Source organism: Paramisgurnus dabryanus, chromosome 12 (genome assembly GCF_030506205.2).
Source record: "Paramisgurnus dabryanus chromosome 12, PD_genome_1.1, whole genome shotgun sequence".
Taxonomy (NCBI): Eukaryota; Metazoa; Chordata; class Actinopteri; order Cypriniformes; family Cobitidae; genus Paramisgurnus; species Paramisgurnus dabryanus.
Window position 1 is genome coordinate 21034480 of NC_133348.1, and position 25711 is coordinate 21060190.

Sequence of the window (25711 nt, forward strand, 5' to 3'; positions counted from 1 at the left end):
TAGTCTGACGCATCTTCCACAACCCAGCACTCAGAACCGGTCGCAAATTGGGGAATTGTGCCATGCATCGAGCAATCACTATGCGGTCTTACATTATTTGCATAATTTCTTTCATGAGGGGTACAAATAAACAGCGCTATCAGCTGTATTCATTCTTGGTGAATTCCCACCTCAGCGCATGGTTTGATTAGATGTCTTGAGATTTGCCAACCACATCCTGCATAGAGTTTTATTAGTTTAGAAAATATGTCAGCGCGTTCCCTCAGCGCATGTTGTGGAATATCAGTAATAATTATGTTGTTGATGCTTATATTCACCAGAGTGATGCGGTAGAGCCCATCGGAGGGGCGGAGTCTGTGCACAGCCATTAAGGTGAGGTCATTAGGGCCGAATTCTGCAGCGATTAGCTGTCTTAATGAGGCAGTCGCTAATAAGACTCGCCCCAGGGGTTAGATAAAACTGCAATTGTGGATCATCTAACATCAATTATCATAAATTCCTCCTCTTATCTCCTGTTGTCGTCTCCACTACACTTTTAAAAATAAAGGATCTGAAAGGCTTCTTTGTTGCAATGCCATTTTTGGTTCTCCAAAGAACCTTTTAAGGAAAGGTTGTTAAAAGAACCGTTTCTTTCTTAAAGGGATAGTTCACCCAAAAATGAAAATGACTGATGTGGCATTCACACAAGACGCGGAAGAGGCGGCAAGCGTGAGGGATTTACATGTTAAGTCAAGGCAAAGACGCGAATAGGCATCCTGCGTTGCAAATGGCGCGGATCATGCAGCGTGGATGGTGCGATTAGCGCGTTGCCGTGGGAAACACATGAGTTGAAAAATCTGAACTTTGGCGGATATTGGCGCCGCGTTAACCAATCAGGAGCAAGCGGAGTCGCAGAAGCCCCTCCCATGATGCAAATTTTCGTGTGTATGTCTCGAATGACTAGAATTTTACGCACGGCTTTCACGCATGAATGAAGTGAGTAAACTCAAAATGTTCAAGCGTCCAACTACGCGCAAATAGCACATTTTTGCTGCCTCTTGCGCGGCCGGTGTGAATGCAGGCCATCCTCATTGTATGATTATCTTTATGCAGACACGTGTTCACATGAGATCGCGTTTCAGCATATGACTTGGGATGTAGCTTACGAGACCTATTGGCGTATTGATGAATGCAAACAAAATGTCAGGAAATAGGATATAGATATTAGAGGATATTGAGGATTTTTTGCCCAGTCCTGTTAGTTTAAACCAGAGATTGAGTATGTCTCGTACGCTACGTCATACGCTGGAAGCACACTCTCTTTGAACAAGCGTTGATCATTACCGGAAGCTAATTATTTGTTTAATTATATGTTTTAAATATTTTATTATTTATATGTTATTATTTTGTTATTATATTTTATTATTATTGGTCATATTTTTATTAATAATTTTTCTTATAAAATTGAATCGTTTGTTATTAGAAGGCCTCTATTTACCACCTGAAGCCATGTGGATTACTTTTTTTTTGGACTTCAAATCAGAAGCCCCATTTATTACCATTATAAAGCTTGGAACAGCCAGAAAATTTTTTAGTATAACTCTGATTGTGTTTGTCTGAATAAAGATAATCATATACATCGATGATGGCTTGAGGGTGAATAAATCATGGGGTAACTTTTTGGGTGAACTATCGCTTTAACTAATAATCTGTACCTTTTGAACTGTTGGTGCAACAGAAAAGTTTCTATATGGAACCATATGCCAGACGATTACCATTTTTGCAAGCTTTTGTTAAAGAGTGTACAAGCAGATAAAAGAACATTTTAATAACCTTTATTAATAACATTATTGTGTGTTCACAGAGACAAGAATAATAAATCAAGAATAAGAGGATAAAAAATCTGGCTGAATTTGAAATGTAAAAACCGAGAACAGCGTGCAACACACTTAAAAAAGTTTCTTCACAGCGATGTTTAAGAACCATTCAGTTAGAGGATTCATAGAAGAAAAAAAATATTTTATACAGTTTTATAATATAAAAAACCCATTTTTACTGCAAAGAACCTTTTTTGAAACCAAAAGGTTTTTTGGATGTTAAAGGTTCTTTATGGAACCGCTCAGCAAAAAATGTTCTTCTATGGCATCATGAAGCATCTTTAATTTTAACAGTGAATGTAGAGGAAATGAGAGAGAGAGAGAGAGAGAGAGAGAGAGAGAGAGAGAGAGAGAGAGAGAGAGAGAGAGAGAGAGAAGCAGAACAGCAGCATCTCTTCCAGAGATATTATTAGAATCAGTGCACTCATCTTAAACAGCACCTGACCACATAGAGGTCTGTTGGATGTGATTTCTCTGTTACACACACACACACATTGCAGAATGCCCTGGAAGCAGGGCGGTCAGCCAGGATTTACGGATCAGCGATGGCTTGTTTGCCAGTATTGGATCTGCTGTTAGACACATACGAACAGTCACACACACTGCTGGCAGATTAGCGAGCGCATGCTGCACATTGAGTTTATGCCAGTAACATAAAACAGTGAGGAAATCGAGCTCTGAAAGAGAGGAGTCTGTTTATCATTGAAAAATTTCTGCCTGCCCTTTCTGTTTCTATTTTTCTTTTCTAGTTATATGCTCTCTCTTTTCCTCGTTCTGTTGTTAGTTAAAAGTATAGGGGTTTGCTGATCCCAGGGAGCTTGGAGCAAATTACATGTTTTTTTTTTTTTAATTAAAGGAATAGTTGATCCAAATATTGTCTCATAATTTACTCACACTCATGCAAACCCAGATGTATGTGACCTCCTTTTTTCAATTAACCACAATTTCTATTAGAATGCAGTCATGATATCTTCTTCTATGTAAAGCTCCAAAAAGCACATCATTACTCAAAGAATCCAAATTAGTCCAGTGGGTTAATATGTGTCTTCTAAAGTGAAACTATATGTTTGCTTATGTAGTGATTGTGTTATGTTGGATGTCCATGTAAACATACAGATCAGCATAGTAAGTATAAATATTCTTGCATGTGTCGTGACTACAGTAGTTGTCATATGCATGTTTCTTCATGAGACAAGAACCAATGAGATTCAGATGAGAATAGTTTGTGTTTCTTAATTAAACTTGATCTTATGGTTTACCTGAGAAAGTATTAGAGTTCAAAAGTCTTATGTGTGGAAAATAACATGTAATTGTGCCTTATTTGTATAGTGGACATTTGGGTGGAGGACGCTCAGTTCCCCCGTTCAGTGATGGACGTTCTATTTCACCATACCCCTTTCCTCCAGGTATGAATATCATATCTATGCCTAACTATCAATTAATTTTGCTTGTAGTGTTTATCACATTCACCTCAGTGATATACACCACAGTACATTGTCTTAAATACAACATACTGTAGTAGTAAATATATTTATTCACTCATGTTTAAGACCATATCACCATTGGTCAGAAAAATCGAATCATCACCATCTTTGTACAGTAATGGGATTTGAAGGTTGATTTGTGTGTGTGTGTTTGGGTATATGTGGTTTACAAATGTGTATAATAATGTGTAGACATGCATGGGTTATGAGGACAAATCATGTGTACCGCAAACAAAGTTGCTTAAAAAATATAGTAAATGGTACTTTTATTGAAATAAACTAAAGTTTCCTCTGAGGGTTAAGTTTTGGGATTGATAATTTGTTGTTTTTGCAATGCTATAGTGATCATATATAATTATTTCTCAGTCTCTTTAATAGAATACATCCAGAAAATACAGGAAATGTGTATGTAGTATTAAAAACTGAATAAAAATGTAAACCGATGTGTCAAGTTTTTAGGGTAAACTCCCCTTCCACTTCAGCAATAGCAGGCAGCTGCAGGATCTCTTAAACCTAAATAAAATTAAATCCTAATTTCTAATTTTAAAGAAATTAGTCTTTTTACTTCATTCTGCTCAAAAACGCTCAAGATGTACAGCAAAGAGAGGACACACTAAACAACGACAATGCCTAAAGAAGACATTAAGTCCTAAAAATTATTATTTTTATTTTTTACATATTTATATATACACAAAAATATATATTTCCTGTATTTTCTGTTTGTATCTTAATAAAGTAGATTGAAAAATAAATATGGATGGACATTAAAACTTCCAAAAAAACAAGTCTGGTGGTGGTGGCCTAAGACTTTAGCACCATACGTACTGTATTTAATCTGGCACCTTGCTATTGGTCCATCCTAATCATAGCATCAAAAACTCTGGGCAACCAATCAAAAGAGTTTGCTTGTACGAACAAACCACACACTGTCAGGCATCCTAACACATTCACACGCCCTTCACATATCACAGCACTCTGAAGAGTTAATGTGAGTCTGTGTTGGGTCTGTGTCAGTGTGTTAAAGAGTGGAACTGCATACAAAGCGTTAATATACTCAACACCCTCTCATCATCAACACACACAACACGTTGAACTGAAGGGATAAAGTTGCAGCCAATGAACATAGAAATGCACTGCAAGCGTTTCCACTTCCGTCCAACACACATCATTATTGCAGGCAGAGGTTAACAAGGACACACCGAGAAAAATGAGCATGTCAGACGATACACTGTGGCCTTGTTAACCTCTTTATGTAGTAATGATTTTGGCAGAGTCAATAAGTTAAAACAGTTATTGTTAATACGAGTTTTCTGTGACTGAATTGGTGCATGTGTGTTTGAGAGAGAGAGAGGGAGAGCAATATATTCTCATAGTAATAGCAAGCTGTTATCCTGCTACCTTTCCGACATGTGCCCTTTGAATATGAAGTACAATTGCCCTAGAGTCAGATTTAAAATGCCATTTTCTTTTTAGTTTTGTTGTAACTTTCAACCCAACTGACAGGAGGTCTTTTGACAATGGATATACAATTAGTTTTTGTAAAATGTCAGATTGATCTCTGTGGAAAGAAACTGTTAAAAGAACCTGTTAAGAAGAAATTGCCGTTTTTTCTGCTTACTGTCTCTGGTCAGATTCAAGAAATATAGGGGGATTTAATTTTTTTATCGAATTTCAGAGAGTATTTGACTTGACACATCCGATGAGTCATCTCTTGATTCACATTTACCCAAAAGAAAACGACAACAATTTTAAATGTGGATATTTGCTAAAAGTTCAGCTATTGTCATTTTGCCATTTTAAATATTTAAGGCCTATTCTACACTTAAAACATGTTTGTTTTCCTCTTTTTCAGGTGTGTACCCAACTGCACCAAGCATGGCTTCTTGGCCCCGTGTTTTAAACAGTGGTAAACCATGGGACTATTACGGCCATCAAAAAGAAAGGGAAAGAGAGAAAGGCCATAAAAAAGAGCGCGAGAGAGAGCGATACCGAGAAGGAGATCAGAGTCCCTCCTCACAGGACCACAGAAGGTAAGATACAACCAACAGCAGGGAGTTATTTTAAGAAACCCGCTTTCTTCATGAGCAATAGATTATTGTGCGGAAGAGAATAAGAGCCAGCCATCAATGATCAATAAGTGCAGATGTAAGGTCTGGTCTGCAACTCTCCATGTAATGCATATGTTTAACAGAGAGTGAAAAAGAGGAAAATAAAGGATGAGGTGAAAAAAGTAAAGAGTGAATAGATGAAAAGAGAGTTGCTTAACAGACAGATGTTTATAAAGACAGCTATATGTTCCAAAAACAAGGAAAGCAGGGGTTTGACAACATGATAGCACAACATGATGCATATATTTCTATTATTAGCCCAAACTGGCAATACTAAATAAGATCTAATATGAAACTACTGTCATGCATGTGACTCCAGTCCATATTGTATTCACTTGGAGCTGACACACATTTGTACGCATTAAAACTTCTGACTGTGCTCTGCAGCGGTGGCAGCAGATCCAACACAAGGTCACAAGAGGAGAGCACTGAGATTAAAACAGGCCAGAAGAACAGCTGGGAACCACACAGACACATCACACATAATATGAGGTCACACACACTGTCTCTTTAAACCCATCTCTCTTGTTATTTCATGCACACACACAATGACAGGGCTCTTATCAGTAATGCCTTACTTTGTCTTATACAACCCATTAGCACCATCAGCATGACTACCATGCCCCGTCTATCACACATATAAGAAATATGTTGCTTTTAACTGATAATGTTCCTGTAGCTCAATTGGTAGACTGTTGTGTTAGCATCTCAAAGGTCAAGGGGTCGATCCCCAGGGAGTACACTTATTTAACCTATAGGGTGCTTCTTAATATGCTTCCTCATCTCCTACGTCCTACAATCTATTTTATGCAAGAAGTTTTCTGGAAAAAAATCCATATTATTCCCTGTGTAGAGTCGGATAATATCAAGCACACATGCTATACTGATCGCTTTAAATGCTTGTATTTTCTATATGCGAATGTTGATTTATACCAAAATGCTTTTTTTGCATAGTTGTGTTTGACACATGAAAACGTCTCGGGTTACGTATGTAACTTTTGTTCCCTGCCATACTTCCTGCGTCCCTGTAACGCCGTCTTTTTCAATATTTCAGATAGCGATATACTTCCTGGCTCCCGCGTCACCCTGTCTTTGTTGTTAAGCCTCACCATTGGTTGAATTTGATATACACATTCAGACGCGGAAGCGTCCCCAAAGTGTCACCGCAGTGACGCGGCACGAGTTCCCTCGAAAGGGAACTGTAACAATGTATCTTAAAAGGTAACATGATGTAACCTTGCTTTAACTTGAAATGTGTCCCCATATTTAGTCCTTGAATTTGAGGGTATTGGACCTGGAAAGTCCTTGAAAGGTCCTTGAATTTGAAGTTAACTAAGGTGTGGGAACCCTGTTTAATGCGCTTGATAATTTGATGATAGAGAATGAACTTTATTCAGAGAGTGAGGAATAAGGATATCCTATTTCACGTAATGCTTTGTCTCATGCGTCTTGCAACATGGACAAATAAGAATTGAGAAGCACCCATAGATTAAATGCACTGTAGGTCACTTTCGATAAAAGCGTCTGCCAAATGCATAAATGTAATAGTATTTATTTTATAAATAGTATCTCTACTATTAATTGCATTACATTTGCATTTAATAATAATACTGATACTATTAATAAAATAAATATTATTAATAGAAATGAGACATCTGACTTTAGGCTTGTACAGTTTTGACAGTTCATGATTGTTTTAATATTAGTGTGAAGAATAAACAATTACAAGACGTTATGCACAAAATACATTATTTAAATCCATTGATAGCCCTAAATGTTTACAGTGTAGGTCAAAATTTCTGCTTTGTTTTTTCAGCAAAGCAAAATAAAAATCTTTCCAAGAATTCGCTGCAAACTGCTTAAAGGGATAGTTCGGCCAAAAATGATATTAAACCCATGATTTACTCACCCCCAAGCTGTCTGAGTTGCATACGTCCATCGTTTTTCAGACAAACACATTTTCGGATATCTTAATAAATGTTTTAGATCTTTCAGTTGATTAAATGTAATGTTACGGGGTCCAGCCATAGTCCACGACCTTCAAGTCCAAAAAAAGTGTGTCCATCCTTCACAAATTAAATCCAAACGGCTCCAGGATGATAAACAAAGGTCTTCTGAGGGTAATCCGCGCAGTGTTGTTGTAGAAATGCCCATATTTAAAGGGATAGTTCGGCCAAAAACGATATTAAACCCATGATTTACTCACCCCCAAGCTGTCCGAGTTGCATATGTCCATCGTTTTTCAGACAAACACATTTTCGGATATTTTAGAAAATATTTTAGATCTTTCTGTTCATTAAATGTAATGTCACGGGGTCCAGCAATAGTCCACGACCTTCAAGTCCAAAAAAGTGCGTCCATCCTTCACAAATTAAATCCAAACGGCTCCAGGATGATAAACAAAGGTCTTCTGTGGGTAATCCGTGCGGTGTTGTTGTAGAAATATATATATTTAAAATGTTATTAACGTTATAAACTACCTTCCGGTAGCGCCGCCATCTTGGAGTGATCTGCATTCAGGATGAGAGCTTACGCAGCGTACAGAGTTTCTCTGCTGCTGCTCTGTGCCCCCGCCCTCCGAATTTGTCATACGTCACTAAGAAAAGTGCGTACACTACGCTAATACTCTCTCCTGAGTCTAAGATGGCGGCGCTACCGGAAGGTAGTTTATAACGTTAATAACATTTTAAATATGGATATTTCTACAACAACACCGCACGGATTACCCACAGAAGACCTTTGTTTATCATCCTGGAGCCGTTTGGATTTAATTTGTGAAGGATGGACGCACTTTTTTGGACTTGAAGGTCGTGGACTATTGCTGGACCCCGTGACATTACATTTAATGAACAGAAAGATCTAAAATATTTTCTAAAATATCCGAAAATGTGTTTGTCTGAAAAACGATGGACATATGCAACTCGGACAGCTTGGGGGTGAGTAAATCATGGGTTTAATATCGTTTTTGGCCGAACTATCCCTTTAAAACTTTATTAACGAAAATAAATACTTTCCGGTAGCGCCGCCATCTTAGGGGCCAGTCACACCAATAGCGTTTATGGCAGTTGCAGGCGCCTTTTTTTAATGATATTCTATGGGCAGGGCGCGTTTGCGCGCTGTTTATGCGCGCCGAGCGCCTTGCGTTTTTTTGCCGCCTGCCGCGCACAGCGTTTTTGAAGGAGCGCTGAGAGCGGAGAAGCGCCCGACGTCATTCGTGTCTTTCCATTGTCCAATCGAATGAGGGGAGAGGCGGGCCTTACGTTGTGGCGAGGGAAGTTTACAGTTGCTTTGAAGAACCGGACACCACTCGCTCACTCTCTCCTGTGTGTTTGTGCACCTCTCACCCTCAAACAAGGTCAGAGCAAGCGTCCTCTTTTTAAAGTTTCTGCTGATATGACAGTTAACAGCAAAAGAGCGCTCACGCTTCAATATTTGATTGACAAGACAGCTGACTCGGTGGTTGCTTAGCAATATGAAAAGCCGCGTCGCCCTGCTCTTTTTTTAAAAAAGGCAGTGCGTCGCGCCTTGCGTTTGCAAGCGTTTAAAGCGCTTTTGGTGTGACTGAAGCCTTAGACTCCTCTGTATTCAGGAGAGAGTATTAGTGTAGTGTACGCACTTTTCTTAGTGACGTATGACAAATTCGGAGGGCGGGGGCACAGAGCAGCAGCAGAGTAGCCTCCGTAGGCTGCGTAAGCTCTCATCCTGAATGCGGACGCGACTAAGATGGCGGCGCTACCGGAAGGTATTTATTTTCGTTAATAAAGTTTTAAAAATGGATATTTCTACAACAACACCGCGCGGATTACCCTCAGAAGATCTTTGTTTATCATCCTGGAGCCGTTTGGATTTAATTTGTGAAGGATGGACGCACTTTTTTGGACTTGAAGGTCGTGGACCCCGTAACTTCACATTTAATCAACTGAAAGATCTAAAACATTTTCTAAAATATCCGAAAATGTGTTTGTCTGAAAAACGATGGACATATGCAACTCTGACAGCTTGGGGGTGAGTAAATCATGGGTTTAATATCATTTTTGGCCGAACTATCCCTTTAAGGCCTCACAGCGTATAACTGCCGTGGGATTGTTTTTAAAGGAAAAGTGGTTTGGTTGAACACGCATTAAATAAAATGACTGCCAAATCTCAGCATGGCGCCTCTGATTCACTGCAGGGCCCGCTGGGACACAAACACACACTTTGGCCTGGCATTACATAAACTAGGACTGAAGTTATCACACACATCCACACATGGCAGGGCTTTGAGAGTATGTTAGCAGCTTAGCGCCTGTGCTGTTGCTCATTCTGTAGGGCCTACTGACCAACATTTTTATTCAGCCCTAGAGTCCTCTCTGCTATGGTGTACTCTGACAAACCTGTTCTTTATCACAGTTTTTATACAACACAGAATTAAGTATACTAGGTTTATACAAGATCAAAGAGACTTTTACCTTTCTATCTATTCTATTTTATTTTGCTTGCTCATTTATTTCCACCTTACTCTCATCTTTTTCTGCCTGGAGATGCAACTAGTTGGACATTTGGTGAACAGTTGTCCCATATGATCTCATTCCCATGGCTTAAAGAGATGACGTGTTGGTGTTCAGTCCAGCTGGCATGACACATACAGTACAAACACTAACAGACTCAGAATCACGTGATGTCTTGCTCATGGTGCATTTACACCCCAAATCCCAAAGTACATGGTTCTGAAATGTATTAGGTCGATAGAGAAGAATTTGCAACACTAGCACAGTTGCATGCTGGGCTTTCAGTTCATACTGCTGACAGTAAAATAGAGATTGCTTGACTAACAGTGAGAAACGCACAAAGAAAGGACACCTGGCAGTTGCTTAACTAAAAGAAACATGAAGCAATCGCGCACATACTTTCTTGCACCTACTGTACCACTGCCACTAAAAGCACTTTTGTCTGGTCATGTCATTAGTGTTTCCAGGACTAATCTATATCACATCACCTAAGGGCTTTTAACTGCCTCTAAATACAGAGCTATCACAGTGTGGAGTCTGTCTCTCTTTTATCATGAGTAACACGTTGTGCACTTGCACTCTTGTCTTGGAAAACATCATAATCGCTACAGTTTAAGCATTTTAGAATCGTTTCAAAACTTGATTAATGGAATACTGTAGTTCACACACATGGAAAAGAATATTTTTGTAATTAAAATAAAATATGCATATGACAACTAGATTCAATGTTATCAACATGCGCTACCTTTTTTTTATGACTAAGGGGCTGTGCACACCAAACCTTTAAACGTGGCTGAAACGTCTGGTGGATGCCACATGCTAGTTTTTTTAGCTGAGCTGAGCGCTTTGGTTGCTGTGATACTTCTGCTTTGTTTATCAGTCGTTGTAGGATGTGCTGGTTGGTTGTTTCTACATTTGTTCCTCCCCTCCTCCACCGTTATTGGATGGCCGTGTCAGAAGTGTCATTGGGGCTGTTTACACTTGGTATTAAGATGTGTTTTCATCGATCGGATCACAAGTGGACGAGAGAGACACTTTGCGTTTACACCTGGTATTTAAATCCGTCTCTTTTGTCCACTTTCGACCGCTTCTGTCCTGAATACTGTGAGGGGGTGGTCTGTGAGACGGTGGGCGAGTCTCTCTGCTGTCATTCAAATGCGAGCGGGAGTAATTATGAGTTTATATGGACGCAAACTTATGTCGGAGTCCACTGCTTGTTTAGCAAGTAAACATGCTGCACAAGAGTGTTAGAGCTTTCTCTGAATTTTCAGCGCAATTGATGAAATAGGATCTCGCAACTTTCACACACTTTCAAAACGAAACTACGGAGATCAGCCGCTTTAGTTTTATCAATGAAAGGCTAAAAATAGTGCCAGAAGTCAGAAAAGACGTAAAACTTGTGTTTTGTATCTCAGATTAGATAAATGGGCGGAGAGAAGGCGGTCGCTTGTGGCTGTTCGAACACATTCAACCACATATGCGTTCCGCAACTCCAAAGCGATCCGACCGAAAGTGGTTTCGACTACCTCTGGATGTGGTTGAATGTGGTCGAAAGTGGACGAGCTCAAAACGTTTTGAACACCGTTTACACCTGGCATTAACGTCGTCCACTTGTGATCCGATCGACGAAAACGCATGTTAATGCCAAGTGTAAACAGCCTCATTGATGAGCTGAGCTTTTCACCCAAAGTTTTTCAACACTTGGCGCTGAGTGCGGAAAAAAGCTTTTTTGAAAAAAGCACAGTTTCCATTGGAAACAACTAGAAACATATGCCGGCCGCGGGCGTAAAAGCTTTGGTGTGCACGCCCCCTTAGACTTCTCTGCTGATTTTGGACATCCATATATGATTTATACAGCATTCAAAAGGCTCATTGTGTGGCTCATTATGCAAGTCTTTGTTTCTTCAGGTGTCAATCGCAGATTATTCAGGAGCATTCACGACACATCGCATATTGGCTTTCTAAGCAAAAAGTGTCTTAGAAATTTTTATCAATGTATCGTTTTATTTTAAAGAAATAACTCTAGACTACTAAATCAAGTTTAAAACATGTTTAGTATGGGTTTGTGGACTTATATCAGTGACTTTGTGAAAAAATTAGCTTTTTCAAAAAACCTTTTGACAAAAATAGAAACATGTATGTATGTTGCTTATATAATATTGTAGCCCAGTTTGTTATGAACACAGTATTATGAGACTTTTCCCATTATAATGTTTTTAAGCAACTGAATAAAGCATGTGAATATCAGTGCAGGTCAAAAATTTTCGAGGGGGACAATAAACGTAAAGACCCCAGAGGGGTCACAATGGGCTCATGTTTTTATATTTGGGTGAACTGTTCCTTTAAATGGGGCATTTCACAAGACTTTTTTAGATGTCAAATAAATATTCGGTGTTCCCAGAGTACATATGTGAAGTTTTAGCTCAAAATGCCATACAGATAATTTAATATAGCATGTTAAAATGTTCCCTGTGTAGGTGGGAGCAAAAATGTGCCATTTTTGGGTGTGTCCTTTTAAATGCAAATGAGCTGATCTCTGCACTAAATTGCAGTGATATGTATAGTGCAGATTAAGGGGCGGTATTATCCCCTCCTGACATCACAAGGGGAGCCAAATTTTAATTACCAATTTTTTCACATGCTTGCAGAAAATGGTTTACCAAAACTAAGTTACTGGGTTGATATTTTTCAAATTTTTTGATAGAAGCACTGGGGACCGAGTTATAGCACTTAAACATGCAAAGCCAGATTTTCATGACATGTCCCCTTAAGGCTCTACATAGAGTATTAATATGTGATCTGTGCACTTCAAAACAAAGTAATTCTGAGTAAGGCAATTTGATAAGGCAGCGTATGACGATCAGATTATTAATCACCCGAAAGTGAACACATCATGTTTGACAATGTGCATTATTTTCCTTCATTACCAATATGTGCAGTGAAGAGGAGCGCCCGTCTCGACACAGAGATCACACTCATTACAGGAGAGAGAGGTATCGGGAAAGCTCAGCAAGAGAAGGAGAGAGTGACAGACGTAGAGAGAAAAGACAAAGAGAGAGGAGTGAGCCTCACCGATCCTCTCGCAGGTATGCAGTGTTAAAAACAGAATGAATGGCTTAAGTCAGCAGTGTCTGTCATATGCATAAATGCAAATATTTACTGTATATTGTGTTTAGAAACAAAGGTCCCTATAGTCTTGAAATCAACCCACAATCTTTGTATTTCTAACACTTTTACCCGTTGAACTCTAGCAGTTTAATGTCCTTTCCTCCCTCTGATGTTCTCATTAGTGGCAGCAGTAGGAGGCATCATTATAGTGATGACGCAGATAGCCACAGGAGGCACAGGCACAAGCGCTCCAGACATAAGCGAGAGAGCGGGGAACCCAGCGAGGAGTGCAGTGTGGATCAGGATAACCAGTCAGAGGTCCCTGAATAAATCCTTGACCAGTTGGTGAACCTGTTTGATGACCAATAGGAGGTAAAAGATCACCAGTCAGAGCGACCAACTGCGGAGTGACCAACTGGTAATCGTTTTTGACCAACCAATGCCAAACACCAGCCAATTTATGTTACATTTTTAGATTTAGTTTTCTAAAAATTTCTTTATGAAAAGTAAAGAATGGCCCAAGGGGCGCATCATTTTTAATTTATGAAAATTATTATATTTAATTTAAATATTATTAATTTATTCATTTAAAATAGCTGGATAATATGGAATGGTATTTTTGTTGTGTCAAGTGTTAATTGTTAAATCAAAATATTATAAACATGATATGGTGAATGTGTGTGATTCATTGTGGTGAATGCTCCGACCTTCTCTCGAGGTCTTTTTTTGCACTGACATTTACACGCCAAGAAACATCACACAAGTGTCCTTGTAGATGACTTTATTGATCATTGAACAAAAGGTACCAACAGATACAGTATACTGCACAAGCCAAAGCATGAGCTGCTAGATCACGCATCTTACCCACAATGAGACCCACACACACACACTTCTTCTTTCACACGTCATTCACACTTTTTTCTCTCAATAGTAAAAAATAAAATCAGCAAGGCCGCCAAAATATCACATTATTATTTGAAGCATTATAAGTTATCATCCATTTTTAAAATAGATTATGAACATTGCTCTTCTTTTTATTTCTTATTTCAGTTGCGATTCTTTTATTTTTTATTACTCGCTATAGTTTGTTTTCGTTCGCAACAGCATCTGAAACGCACCATCGATAAAACTACTTGGCAAATGTGTCTCCATGCCAGCGGATGGAGAGTATCGACCACTTTCAGAACAAGAAACAAAGCTGATATCTGAAAGCCATAGAAACAGAAATAAACCAAAGTAATATTACTCATAGTACAAGTGCTTGAATTTTCTTTTTTCAGACACCAACATTTATAGTAAAGAATGTGCGTCTTCAATGCATTTACTAACATGTAAAACTAATGAAATTGGCAACGTGTGTATCCACCGCTCGAACCCTACACATCTAAGCATCTCTCATCCAACAGTGCCTCCTCTCTATACCTCTATGAACCAACAACAGAGTCAGACAATCGGACTACATATAGCACAGTGCCCATAATGTTTATACATCTATCTCTGACTCGTTTATCGACAGACACGACTCAATTCTCCTGAATATTGTGTTTTGTCATCTCTTTAGTACAGTAGAACAAGCTCCGCCTTCTGTCAGTAATTGACAGTTTGTTCCTCTCATGCACTTATCTCATTTGCAGATGTTATCCTTATGCCCTGTTCATTGACAAAGGGGCAATCGTGACAGCGCCTCCCAATTTTGTAGTCTGATAACCGTGCTTCTTGGGGGCAGGGTCATATCATTAGCTCCGCCTCCTCGCGTAGAGTCTGTCAAAGCCTCTGCTATTTACTGCTTCCCAGGACAGCTCTGTCCTTCAAAGGAAGTCGTGTATTCAAAAATCCACAGTTTTTGTTGTCATCGTCTGTGTTTTAAGCTCCACCCCTAAATGTAGGGTCAGTGCTATAAGCCCCGCCCCCGTGCAGAGTAGTCCTATAGCAGGCTGCCAGGCCAAGAAACGATGGTGAGAGTGATCCGGCCTCTCAGCTCCTTAAGCAGACGTACCAGAGCTGTATGTGTCATTCCCCAGGTGCTCTTCCCATTCACTTCCAACAGGATATCACCACAGCTTATTAAAAAAAACCCACACAGAGCAAGTTTTAGTATATGGAGTCATTATTGTATTTTAAGACTAATAGAGTACTTGCTGCCATCTATATTTAATAGTATACATGAGATATTTTTTTAAAGTATGTACCGTATTCTGCCGTCATTATAAGCAGGGGTGCCCTCTACGATGGAGCGTATAAAGAATGACTGGTTACAGTTGAGTTCCTCTTGTCCACCCACAATACTGAAACCCAGACTGCCAGATGTGCTCCTGCGAAGGACAATGTCTTTACAGCAGTAGAGGTGCCTGGAATAGACAGAACATTCACGATACATAAAAGGTTAACAATGAGATTATGAATATCTGGTAAATAAAATGAGGTTCATATTCTGAGGAACAGTGGAAAACTCATTTTGTATTGAAAGACGTACAGTCCCTTTGGGGAGATTCATTGTTATGGATATTTCAAATATTGAAAGCTGGATATCCACCATGCCTGACAGATAACAGCAGGAAAGCTCAGAGAAAGTGGACTTTTGAGAAATCAAAGGATGTAGAACAGATGAACGAGATGGAAAGAAACATTAGGGGATGTCTATTTCATAAACTTTCGGGAGTGACAACCGCATTTAAATGCAGAAGTGAATCCCCTACATGTTCATTTCATGTCTGTATGGAACAAGACTCACTCCCGAAAACTTGATGATTGACACAGAGATAACCATAGCAACGTTCTGCCATCTCACGCAGTGCTTGTCACTCACAGCTTTGACCAAAATAATTTAACAGCGTTATGTTTTGCAGTAAACCTCTGTCTTGGCGTTGTGTATTGTACGCTTTTTTGAGGCTGCTTCACAGCGTGCGGTCCTGGAGTGTTGCCAGGTCCTCGTTTTTTTTGTACTTGCATACCGTTTTGGTGCTTAACCGTTTATGGATTTTGGCTCATGAAGCGATCAAGTTTTTGGTGTTAATAAAGTGTGAAGGTATCTGATCTTTGAGAGAAAGCATTTGGATTTATTTCGGTTTTATTTTAGATTTTTCTAGTTTGCAGTTTTTTTATGTGGAAGATCTGGCAACACTAGTTAGCAAACGCTCGTATCTTTGTCATTTTCTGCACCGCACATACAAAAGACTTTTTCCCCTTCTAGGCATTTATTATTATTATTATTATAAGAGACTTGTCATATCCATGATGCACATTTAAATACTTTATTAACTACTAGTTGTTCGGTTATGTACACACTATGCAGTTTCTATAAATGCGGTTGTCACTTACGGCATTTTGCGGGAGTTAATTTGGTTGTAGAATGCGGTTGCCAGTCCAGTAAATTACTGAACGTAAAAAGTGACAACCGAATTAATATGCAGTATGTCCGGGACCTAAAACTCCTACACAAACTTACCATTCTCTTTAATCCTATCCTAGTGGTCTTTATATTTCTGCTCTATGCAAAATATTCTGCGTTATTATTGGAACAAATTTTTTTTTACTTTAAATGCAATTTGTGTTTTTTCTTTTTCCACAAAACAATTAAAAGGGTGATTCACATTGTGCGTCTAAAATTGTGTGGAAAATGCAATCGCACCAGTATTCATCCTTCTTTCCATTGTGCTTTGGCGTTTGCGCTCCTGTAGCGTCTGCTATTGCTAAGCAACATTAAGCTGCACTCCCCATGGATACAATAATGTGTCTTCATGTACTGTTTCTTCTATTTGTGTCAAAATTGACATTTCGTTCGTTTTGTGTATCACTGTACAGCTATCAGCTGTTCCTCCATCTTGAGTTAATATGGAATAATCCAATGTTTACATGACCCAATGTTGATATATAAAGGGTAAAGGTGATTGGTTGATTCTTGTCACACGACCTGCGGTGCAGCATATTGAATTAGACGCAAAAAAAAACGCTCAGAAGCTGTCGGAAAGGAAGTGCAGTCCTCTTAATTTTGTGGTACCTTAATGTCTTCAATAAATTTTAGTAGACACTAGTGGGTTGTTCAATGGGTTGTGAAATTTAGATCTATGTACCTAATAGGATATATTGAACAGACTGTACTTCTATTCCTGAGAACTTGGTTTATGTCAAATTTAATGGGTGAGAGTTAAGTAAGCTTATATAAATTTTTACTTAAGTTGTCCTGTAGACATTGAGGATAAGATAAAGGTAAAACATTTAAATGTGAAACATTTAAAACATGTAAATCAAACATTTTCAGAATGTATAAAAAGTTCAGGCTGGTGTGCTCAAAAACCATTTGGTGCAGCAAAATTATGTTTGAAATCATTTCGCCTTGATGTATATCTACTGGCACATCTTATCCCAGTTAACTTTACTTGACTAGCCCTCAACTGTACTGTATGTCCTTTTATTGTACCTGGGCAGCTGGAGCCAGGACACCCAGAGGGGGGAGTAGTCATCATTAGGCAGGGGTAGTTTGATATCTCCTGGGGGAGAGGGCGAGAGAGCGCAGGGGGAATGCAGGGGCGGCAGGCAGTCCAGAGTGCTCTCATTGGGAAGGCTCATTTCCAGCACCTGCAGGACCACCGGGGATGAGGTGTTCTTCAGGTTACTCACGGCCTCACTTCGAGTCACACCCGTCAGGTCAACCCCATTTACACATAGCAGGATGTCACCTAGGAGACGGATATAGTCAAAAGATTGTTTCTGATTGGTTGTTGCACTGTATAGTTGTGATACTTAAAGAGATAGTTAGTTGGTTCACCCAAAACAAAGAAAATTCTGTCATCCTTTACTTACCGTCATGTTATTCTGTTGAACACAAAAGCAGATGTTTTGATATATGAAACATCTGGACCATTGACAGTACTGTCCACTGTGTGATTCATTTATTAAAATATCTTCTTTTGTGTTCAACAGAATAAAGAACTCATATAGGTTTAAAACAACATGAGGGTACTGTACGTGATGACAAAAATTACCTTTATCTCTTTATTACCCATTTTCACTTTTATTAAATCTCAAATGAATGCTCTTCTTTCAGTATAAAAACAACATGAAATGGGTTTGTGTTCATAATAAAAAAATATATGCAGTAACAGGCAGTGATGTCAGGTGGCAACTAATTTCCATCTATCTGGATTTGAATGAATTGTTAAAAGTAGAATGGAATGTTAATGGTTAATGTTATTCTTCCCTAGCTGAGCAGCTTTGGTCATATTGCTTAAGAGGAAACACATTACTACATTTTGAAGAAAGTGCACTGGCATTCATTACAATTGGATGCTGTATCACACTGCTCTGTTCTGTCACTGGCAGGTGAATGTGTGTGTTGTGTTGTGTGTGTGTATGATTGTTTTGTATACATTTTAACTTACAAATTTTATATTTTTTGTGTGCTAATTGACCTATTGGATGGGTTGGCTGTGAAAACTGAATTGCCCCTTGGGGACTAATAAAGATATTTTAATCTTTGAATCTTGAATCTTAAATTAAGTGATACATCTTTTTAAACAGTGCATGTCATATAGACTTATTGATAATTATTACATTTATTAATTACCATTTACAGATGGCAACAGACACCTCTAAAGCTGCATTTAGACTAGCAGAGCGACGCAATCTCATTCATTTCAATGGAAGCTTGGCAACACGAGTGACAGTGACCGTTGGCGACTGGATGGGGAAAAGTTTAACTTTAAAATTATAAGTGACTTTCGGGAGCGACTTCCAATGACAATAAAGAAGTGTACCGTCTTCCGTCTCTCGACAATTACTGGAGTGGACGATACTCATTTGTTTATGACAACCATATTTAAAAAATGCCTCCGAACGACCTCATTGAAAGATATGTACACACAGTAACAAAATCACTTATAATGTGAATATACCTTAAAGGGACACTCAATTTTTTTTGAAAATAGGCTAATTTTTCAGCACCATAGAGTAAAACATTTGATTTTTACCGTTTTGGAATCCATTTAGCCGATCTCCGGGTCAGACTGAACCACTTTTAGCATAGCTTAGCGTAGTCCATTTAATCCGATTAGACTATTAGCATCGCGCTTAAAAATGACCAAAGAGTTTCTATATTTTTCCTATTTAAAACTTGAATTTTCTGTAGTAACATCGTGTACTAAGAACGAGAGAAAATTAAAAGTTGTGATTTTGTAGGCCGATATGGCTAGGAACTATACTCTCATTCTGGCGTGATAATCAAGGACTTTGCTGCCGTAACATGGCTGCAGCAGGCACAATAATATAAAGCAGTGCCCAAAAATAGTCCCCTGCTATTGAAAGTAACCAAGGGCACTATTTTCGGGCACTGCGTAAGACTCGGAGGTTGAGGAGAGAAGCACATACTGAAATACATACTGAAATTTCCACACTTAAAATAAAGGAAAACGCAGAACTGGATTTTAGCTTTCAGATTAATAAAATAAGCTACTGTAAAAGACTGCAGATACCAGCAGAAAGCATCATTTTATATTTTGAATTGCAGATTTTACTACAGGTAATAAAAGTAATTTCAGTTTAATGGGATTGTTTCCCAGCACAGTAAACCAATACAGTCCCCAAATTTGATGCATTTCTGACTTGTTGAAAATTAAATGGGGGCTATAACAAAATACAACAAATAAACGGTATTTATCAAACTGCTCCAACTGCTTAACAATTCTTTATTCTATTAAAAATCACCCATTACTGTGGTATTATTGTAATAATTACATTCAAAATGGAAAAAGTATAACTTATTTAGTAGGCAAATCTTTTTGACTTATTTTCATCCAAAACCATTTCTTAAAGCTTTGGTATAATTGAAACACTGGGCTTATAACATCTTTATCCATCTCATACAGCAGTTAAAGGGGACAGAGAATGAAAAAACATTTTTACCTTGTCTTTGTAGAAATAAAGGTAGTCTACCCACATTCACAAACATACAAAAAGTGCTAGACATGCCAAACATCTCAGTCTCATAGAAATTCCTCTTTTAAAAAATGTCCGCCAGAAAACGGCCCAATCTGAAAAACTGATGCTTATGACATCACAGGCATCTCACTGCCCCTCCACTTTAAAATAATTGGCTGCATTTTTTGAGTGGCAGCAAAGTCAGCCAATCAGTAATGAGTTTGCAAGTTAAGCCAGTAGGGGAGCCAAATAGGTGCCAAACCACTTGTTTAAAATCCCCCACCCTAATAGAGCTATCTGAGAGAGGTTTTTAGGACGCTTCTAAGGCATTACAGACCCAAACAAAAAATTTTTGTCTACAAGTCACATCACAGAACAAGGATAAATACCCCGTTCAATCATTCTATGTCACCTTTAAATACTAAAAGTCTTGAATTTGGCGTCCTGTATATATGTGTGTCTGTAAGCTATTGCACCTATTGTCTGTAAACGATTGCACCTGTAACTTCACACGCCTACATGCATGTGTCGCACATGATAAAAATAAAAACCTGCAAAAACTTCCATATGCTCAATGGTGGGCTGAAAAGTGTCCGTTTGTGAGAGACAGACCGGCAAGTGTGGTGCCGTACAAGTGTGTCATTTTCCAATGTTATATGCATATATTTGCAAAACTAATGACAGTTATACATATGCATTAGCAGGTGTGTCTTTGGTTCTGTGTGTTTATCTGTATTCAAAGCAAGCGAGGGAGAAAAGATCAGAGGGGCACCTTGGAAACAGGTGTGCTTGGCTTTGTCAGCTGTGTTTGAATAGATTAAACACACTCTTAGAGAGTTTACCTTTGCGGATGGAGCCCTCTTGCCCCACGACGCCACTGGGGTCGACATTGGTGACATAAACGGGCAGGTCCCAGCCCCTGCTGCTCATCCCGCCAGCAACCGTCATGCCCAGAGAATCATGAGGCTCCTTCAACAGAGTCACAGTCTTCTCGTAACACGCAGGCTTTTGGCACGAATCCTAAAGTGGAAAGACAGTATAGATGTCTCTTCAACTTTGGCCACTTTTATACTATGTGTTGATTTTTTTTTTATCAAAACAAATTTCAGTTTTGTCCTGTGGGAAGTGAAAAAAGTATTTTTTTTTTTAAATGGACATACAGTAGGGCTAAAAGTGTGCATAGTTGATGAAACACCCAGAAACAATAAAAAAAATACACATATTTGGTTATCTGACTTATTGTTAAGCTTTCCTGAGACCCCAACTAAGAGAACAACTTTAATTTTCATGACTGCATGAAGCCTGTGTATCTGTGTGTTTGTAATAAATGGTGAGCTTACAGGACATTGCGATAATGCTGACCGCAGCCAAATTAAGCCCTTGGAACTCCTCCAAAAACAACAAACACTGCCGCTAAGTTCTAACTTAATAAAAAGCTTTATTAAAGTTCAATAAAAGGGCTGTTTGTATTTAGTCTGCGCCTCGGGCTACAGACAATCAGATCTGTGCTGCCTGTTACTGCATACAGCTTATCAGTGGAGAAAGTATGTTAGGCTGTGTCTAATTCAAAGGAGCAAAAAACCTTTTATAATGTAAAGCTAGAATGTTTCCACCTCTCAAAATGTGTAAAGGAGAATTAACAAGAGTTAGTGAGAGATTGAAAAGTGACATGGAGAGAGGGAGAATAGTGAGGAGATAAAAAAAGGAGAGAGAGAGAGAGTAATGAATAGCTGTGAACAGGGGAAGTTGTCAGTGCAAATACTGAGCAGCAGAAAATCAAATTTAAAAGGTGTGAAGAAATCCTCAATGCCATGGCTGCGTTTTCCCCGCTGGGTTTTCTTTCATTAATAGGTTTGAAGTGTAATATTCAGAGGATTGTGTGTGTGTGTGTTTTTTTGCAGATAGCTTGATTCCTTGATGTTAAAGTAACAGGATTTACTAACTGAAAGTGTTTTAACTGAAGGAATTGGAAGTAAAGAAAGGATGCTGCTTTGGTTTATGAGACTCACCAGTAAAGACTGCTCGATATCTACAGGAGAGTAGGGTGGTGGTCCTTCCATGTTCCACGGCGCCTCCTGTAGGATTTCTGGAGTAGAGATTTGTGTCTGTCGGGAAACTATGAAGTGGACACGGTCCTCACTCGCCTGCAGGATACAAAGCATGTTACATTTACGTCCAGGTTCAGAGGCTTTAATGCTAATAAAAACAGCTTAAACCAGTTCTTAAAAAAAATTGCATGACCACCCTCTTATGTAAGGCCCATCTTTTTATGGCCCCACCAAAGAAAATTCATGACACAAAACAATTTTAAAATGACATTTTCAAAGTCTGTGTAAAGTAAATTCAGACAATTGTTTCTAAACACATACTATATAAATGTTTTGCTGAAATATGTTACATATGTAGTTACATGTTACCGTGAACTATGTAGTGAATTGTGGAGGATTTTCTGGCAGTCTAAAATCACGACTTGATGATGCACTGAAGCCACCGAGCATGGCCCCGCCCCAAACACATTCACAAGCATCCATTTAGGTTGTAGTGTTTTTTGAAAGTTGAGAGAGACTGCAGCTTTCCTGCCAGTGGGCGTGGTTTCAGTGCTGACAGAGGACACGCCCCCAACACTTAGGGGTTGTGCTCACCAAAACTTTAAAACATCTGGAGGACGCCGAATGCCAGCTGTTTTTTCAGCTGAGTGCCAGCTTTCTTCAGCTGGGCGCTTTGGTAGCTGTGATACTTGAGCTGTGAGCCGGTTGGATGTTGTGATACTTGTCCCGCCCCTCCTTGACTGTGATTGGACGGCCGTGTGAGAACTGAAATTGACAAGCGGAGCTTTTCACCCAAAGTTGAATATTTTTCAACTTTCGGTGCTCAGCGAAAAGCGCGGGAAAACTGCCAAGCGACGGCTTTCAGCGCGAAAAAGAAAACCGCTAGCTTTTTTGAAAAACGCAGAGCTTCCATTGGAAACAATTGAAAACGTGCCGGTTGTGGGCGTAAAAAAGCTTTGGTATGCACGCCCCCTTAAGGGGAAGGGAATCCTGCCCACTTTTTTTAAACATTTTAATTACTTATTTTATTTAATAAGTATTTTTTAAATCATTTAACTTTGGCTGGGTGGTTAATAACACGTCTCCTGTGGTCTTTAGATGGACTTTTAACTCTTTCACCGAATTTTTCATGATTTTCACAACAGTTTAATGCCTTCCTGAAAATGCTCCTTTTTAAATATATAAACATACAATATATGAAATAAAAGAACCGACCCTCTGCTTTCAAACAAAAAATGTTCCATCCTACCTTCATGTGTTCTGTTTTTATCACCTCTCAAATATGTGTAGGTTTGATCAAAAACACAAAATTTTGAGCAAAAAGCTTTTGATAGAGATCAGATGCAGAGCGATACGGACATACAGCTGTTTGATCTAGGTCAATACTTCTGTTTTTATAAGTAGACTACTTTATAAAATACTATGTTTTTATAAGTTGCGGAAGAGCCCCACCTGGTGGATATTAGCAGTATTGCAGATTGACGAGATAACTCGTCAATGGCGGGGAAAGAGTTAAGAAACAAAAAAATAAATGTGTTATTAAATATGCCTTTTTTCTCTAATATTTAATTCCAAAGAATTTATGGTAAATCCTACATTTCATAATGTGTCAGAAAACTGTTATCGCCAACACTATCTGATCCCCAGTTTCAGACCAACTGGTTTAAACATTTTAATACAGTTTGCTGGTCTTAGGGGCCATTCACATGACGCGCCTAGAATGCGTAGGTTCTTGTCACATGACCTGAACTTGCGGCATTCTGAAAAGTTGAAATGTTTTTAACTCGGTGCGGAGGCGCCTGGAAAAACGAGCACCGCTTCCAGTATGAGCGCGCATATCTGGCGCCTACATTTCAAATAACAAGCTTGCGCCTGCAAAAGATGTGATATGTGAATCACCCCTTAGATTGTCTCCCGGCCTAGTCAGCCTAAGGGACCAACATTGATAGGCCCCCCAAACCATCTCGTGACCAGTTTGGCCATGCAAGACTAAGAACCAGCTTATTGCAGCAAATCCTTAAAAAAAAAACATAAGCCTTTTGAACCTATAAGGAGAGCAAACCGAGGACAAAAACCTCCCTAAGGAGTGAACAGTTCTTAAACAATTAAAATTCAAAATAGCTTGTTCATACTCAAGAGAGAGTTCGTGCTTGGGTGCGTAATCTGCCATTACGATATGGAAGTCTAGAAAGCACAATTACCAGATGTTGTGATGACTACTAGCTCCCTACAGCTCAAACTTGATGTAACTGTATCTCTCTTGTGTGTACTTATTAAAAGAAAAGCAATATAAATGGAGATTGGGGAACCATGCTGCAGTAGATGTCTATGCATGTGCTTGGGTTTTACTCTCTTTGATTTATTTCGCTATTGCTCTTTCTCTTATCCATCCTTCCTGTTCCATCTGAGTGCATCTCAGCTTTATTCTTCATTAACCTTTTCCTCTCGTAACCCTGTTGTAGCTTGTGTTAGTCTAAAGCAGACACCCACTCACAATGTGGGCCGATGGCGTTCGTGGGAGTCTAATGCCCTTTCGCTGCCACCTAATTGAGTGGGCCTAGCTTGTTATCACTCTAATTGGACTAATTTAATAAGTTTCCTGCCGGTAGTTAATCCATGTCAGAAACTGCCTGCTGTGAGCGGCCATCTTGGCTCCTTGGAGACCAATCTTTACCAGACAGGAAGCAGCAGACTGAAAAAATAACTTTGAGACTTAGAAAGACCCACCACCCTGAAGAATATATTAAATAACACACTCGCTTATACACACATACATTGCAATGAACTAAAGGTCAAGGATTGGCTGGTTTGGGTCCATTTACCCTTATTAGTGTATACTGTATCAAAAACCGCTGGGTTGTTTCAACTGTGGGTATAATATGGTCAAATTCAACCACTTTTTTAAATTACGCTAAACAATGACTGTAAAACAACCCAGGATAGGTACATTTAAACCCAACGTTTGTTTTTGCTCAAATTTTACCTAACTATGGGTTAAAAAAAAACAACCGGCTTTTTGTCCATTCACAGCCATTCAAAAGCAGTGTTCTGACTACATTTTATTATCACAAACATAATCGCTGTCTGCTGCCTTTCACATCACAGCTTGAGAGACATTTTAATGAAGGGCTTCATACTGTTCTCAATGAGTGGCAGGGCTTCCCCCATTTTCTTTGATTTTTTTCTTTTGTATGCTGCTTACCTGAATAAGCAATGCGGCATGCTCAGGAGCTCCGTATCGCAGGTCGTGGCCGTTGATGGCCAGCACGCGATCATCTACCCTCAGTCTTCCGTCATGGGCAGCCAGTCCCCCCTCCAGCAGATGGATGATGAAGACGCCATGTTCGTCTGGTCTGCGCACCAGCTTGATGCCCAGCTGTTCGTCTGGGACCCTCTTCACGAGGACCACGTGCAGACTGTCGTCCCGGATGGCAGAGTTGTAGGCCGGGAAGCTGTCGGTGGGGGGATTGTGGTGGGACCGGTAACGGTGGCGCTGCTCTCGTAGTACGGTCAGACGCAACAGTGTGCAGGGCTGCTTCAGAGCAGCCACTGCGTAACAGTGAGGCACATTACTGATGTCTATACCATTGACCTAAGAGAAAGAAAAATGAAATGTGTTGGAGCAGGCACTAATCAGCAGCTCATAAAACAGTAGATTCTTTCTGGCTTTCTGCCATTTTTTCCCAAATGTTTATATGGTAAAGTTCC

The 25711-nt window shown here is 39.3% G+C and overlaps 2 protein-coding genes across 5 annotated transcripts in view; one reads left to right on the top strand and one right to left on the bottom strand.

Annotated features, from left to right (window-relative positions):
* The window catches only part of fip1l1a (FIP1 like 1a (S. cerevisiae)), a 35056-nt gene extending 21246 nt beyond the window's left edge, over nt 1-13810 (top strand). The window contains exons 12-15 of the mRNA XM_065257150.2: nt 3186-3262; nt 5193-5370; nt 12875-13021; nt 13226-13810. Of these exons, the coding sequence (XP_065113222.1) occupies nt 3186-3262; nt 5193-5370; nt 12875-13021; nt 13226-13373 (550 nt within the window). The 3' untranslated portion in view covers nt 13374-13810. The remainder of the gene's footprint in view (nt 1-3185; nt 3263-5192; nt 5371-12874; nt 13022-13225) is intronic.
* lnx1 (ligand of numb-protein X 1) overlaps nt 13810-25711 on the bottom strand; it is a 44292-nt gene continuing 32390 nt past the window's right edge. For all 4 annotated transcript variants that reach the window (XM_065257147.2, XM_065257146.2, XM_065257149.2 and 1 more), the window contains 6 exons: nt 25206-25595; nt 21965-22099; nt 20798-20975; nt 17461-17719; nt 15233-15391; nt 13810-15103 (listed from right to left, as the gene is read on the bottom strand). In XM_065257147.2, the coding sequence (XP_065113219.1) occupies nt 14968-15103; nt 15233-15391; nt 17461-17719; nt 20798-20975; nt 21965-22099; nt 25206-25595 (1257 nt within the window). In that variant the 3' untranslated portion in view covers nt 13810-14967. The remainder of the gene's footprint in view (nt 15104-15232; nt 15392-17460; nt 17720-20797; nt 20976-21964; nt 22100-25205; nt 25596-25711) is intronic.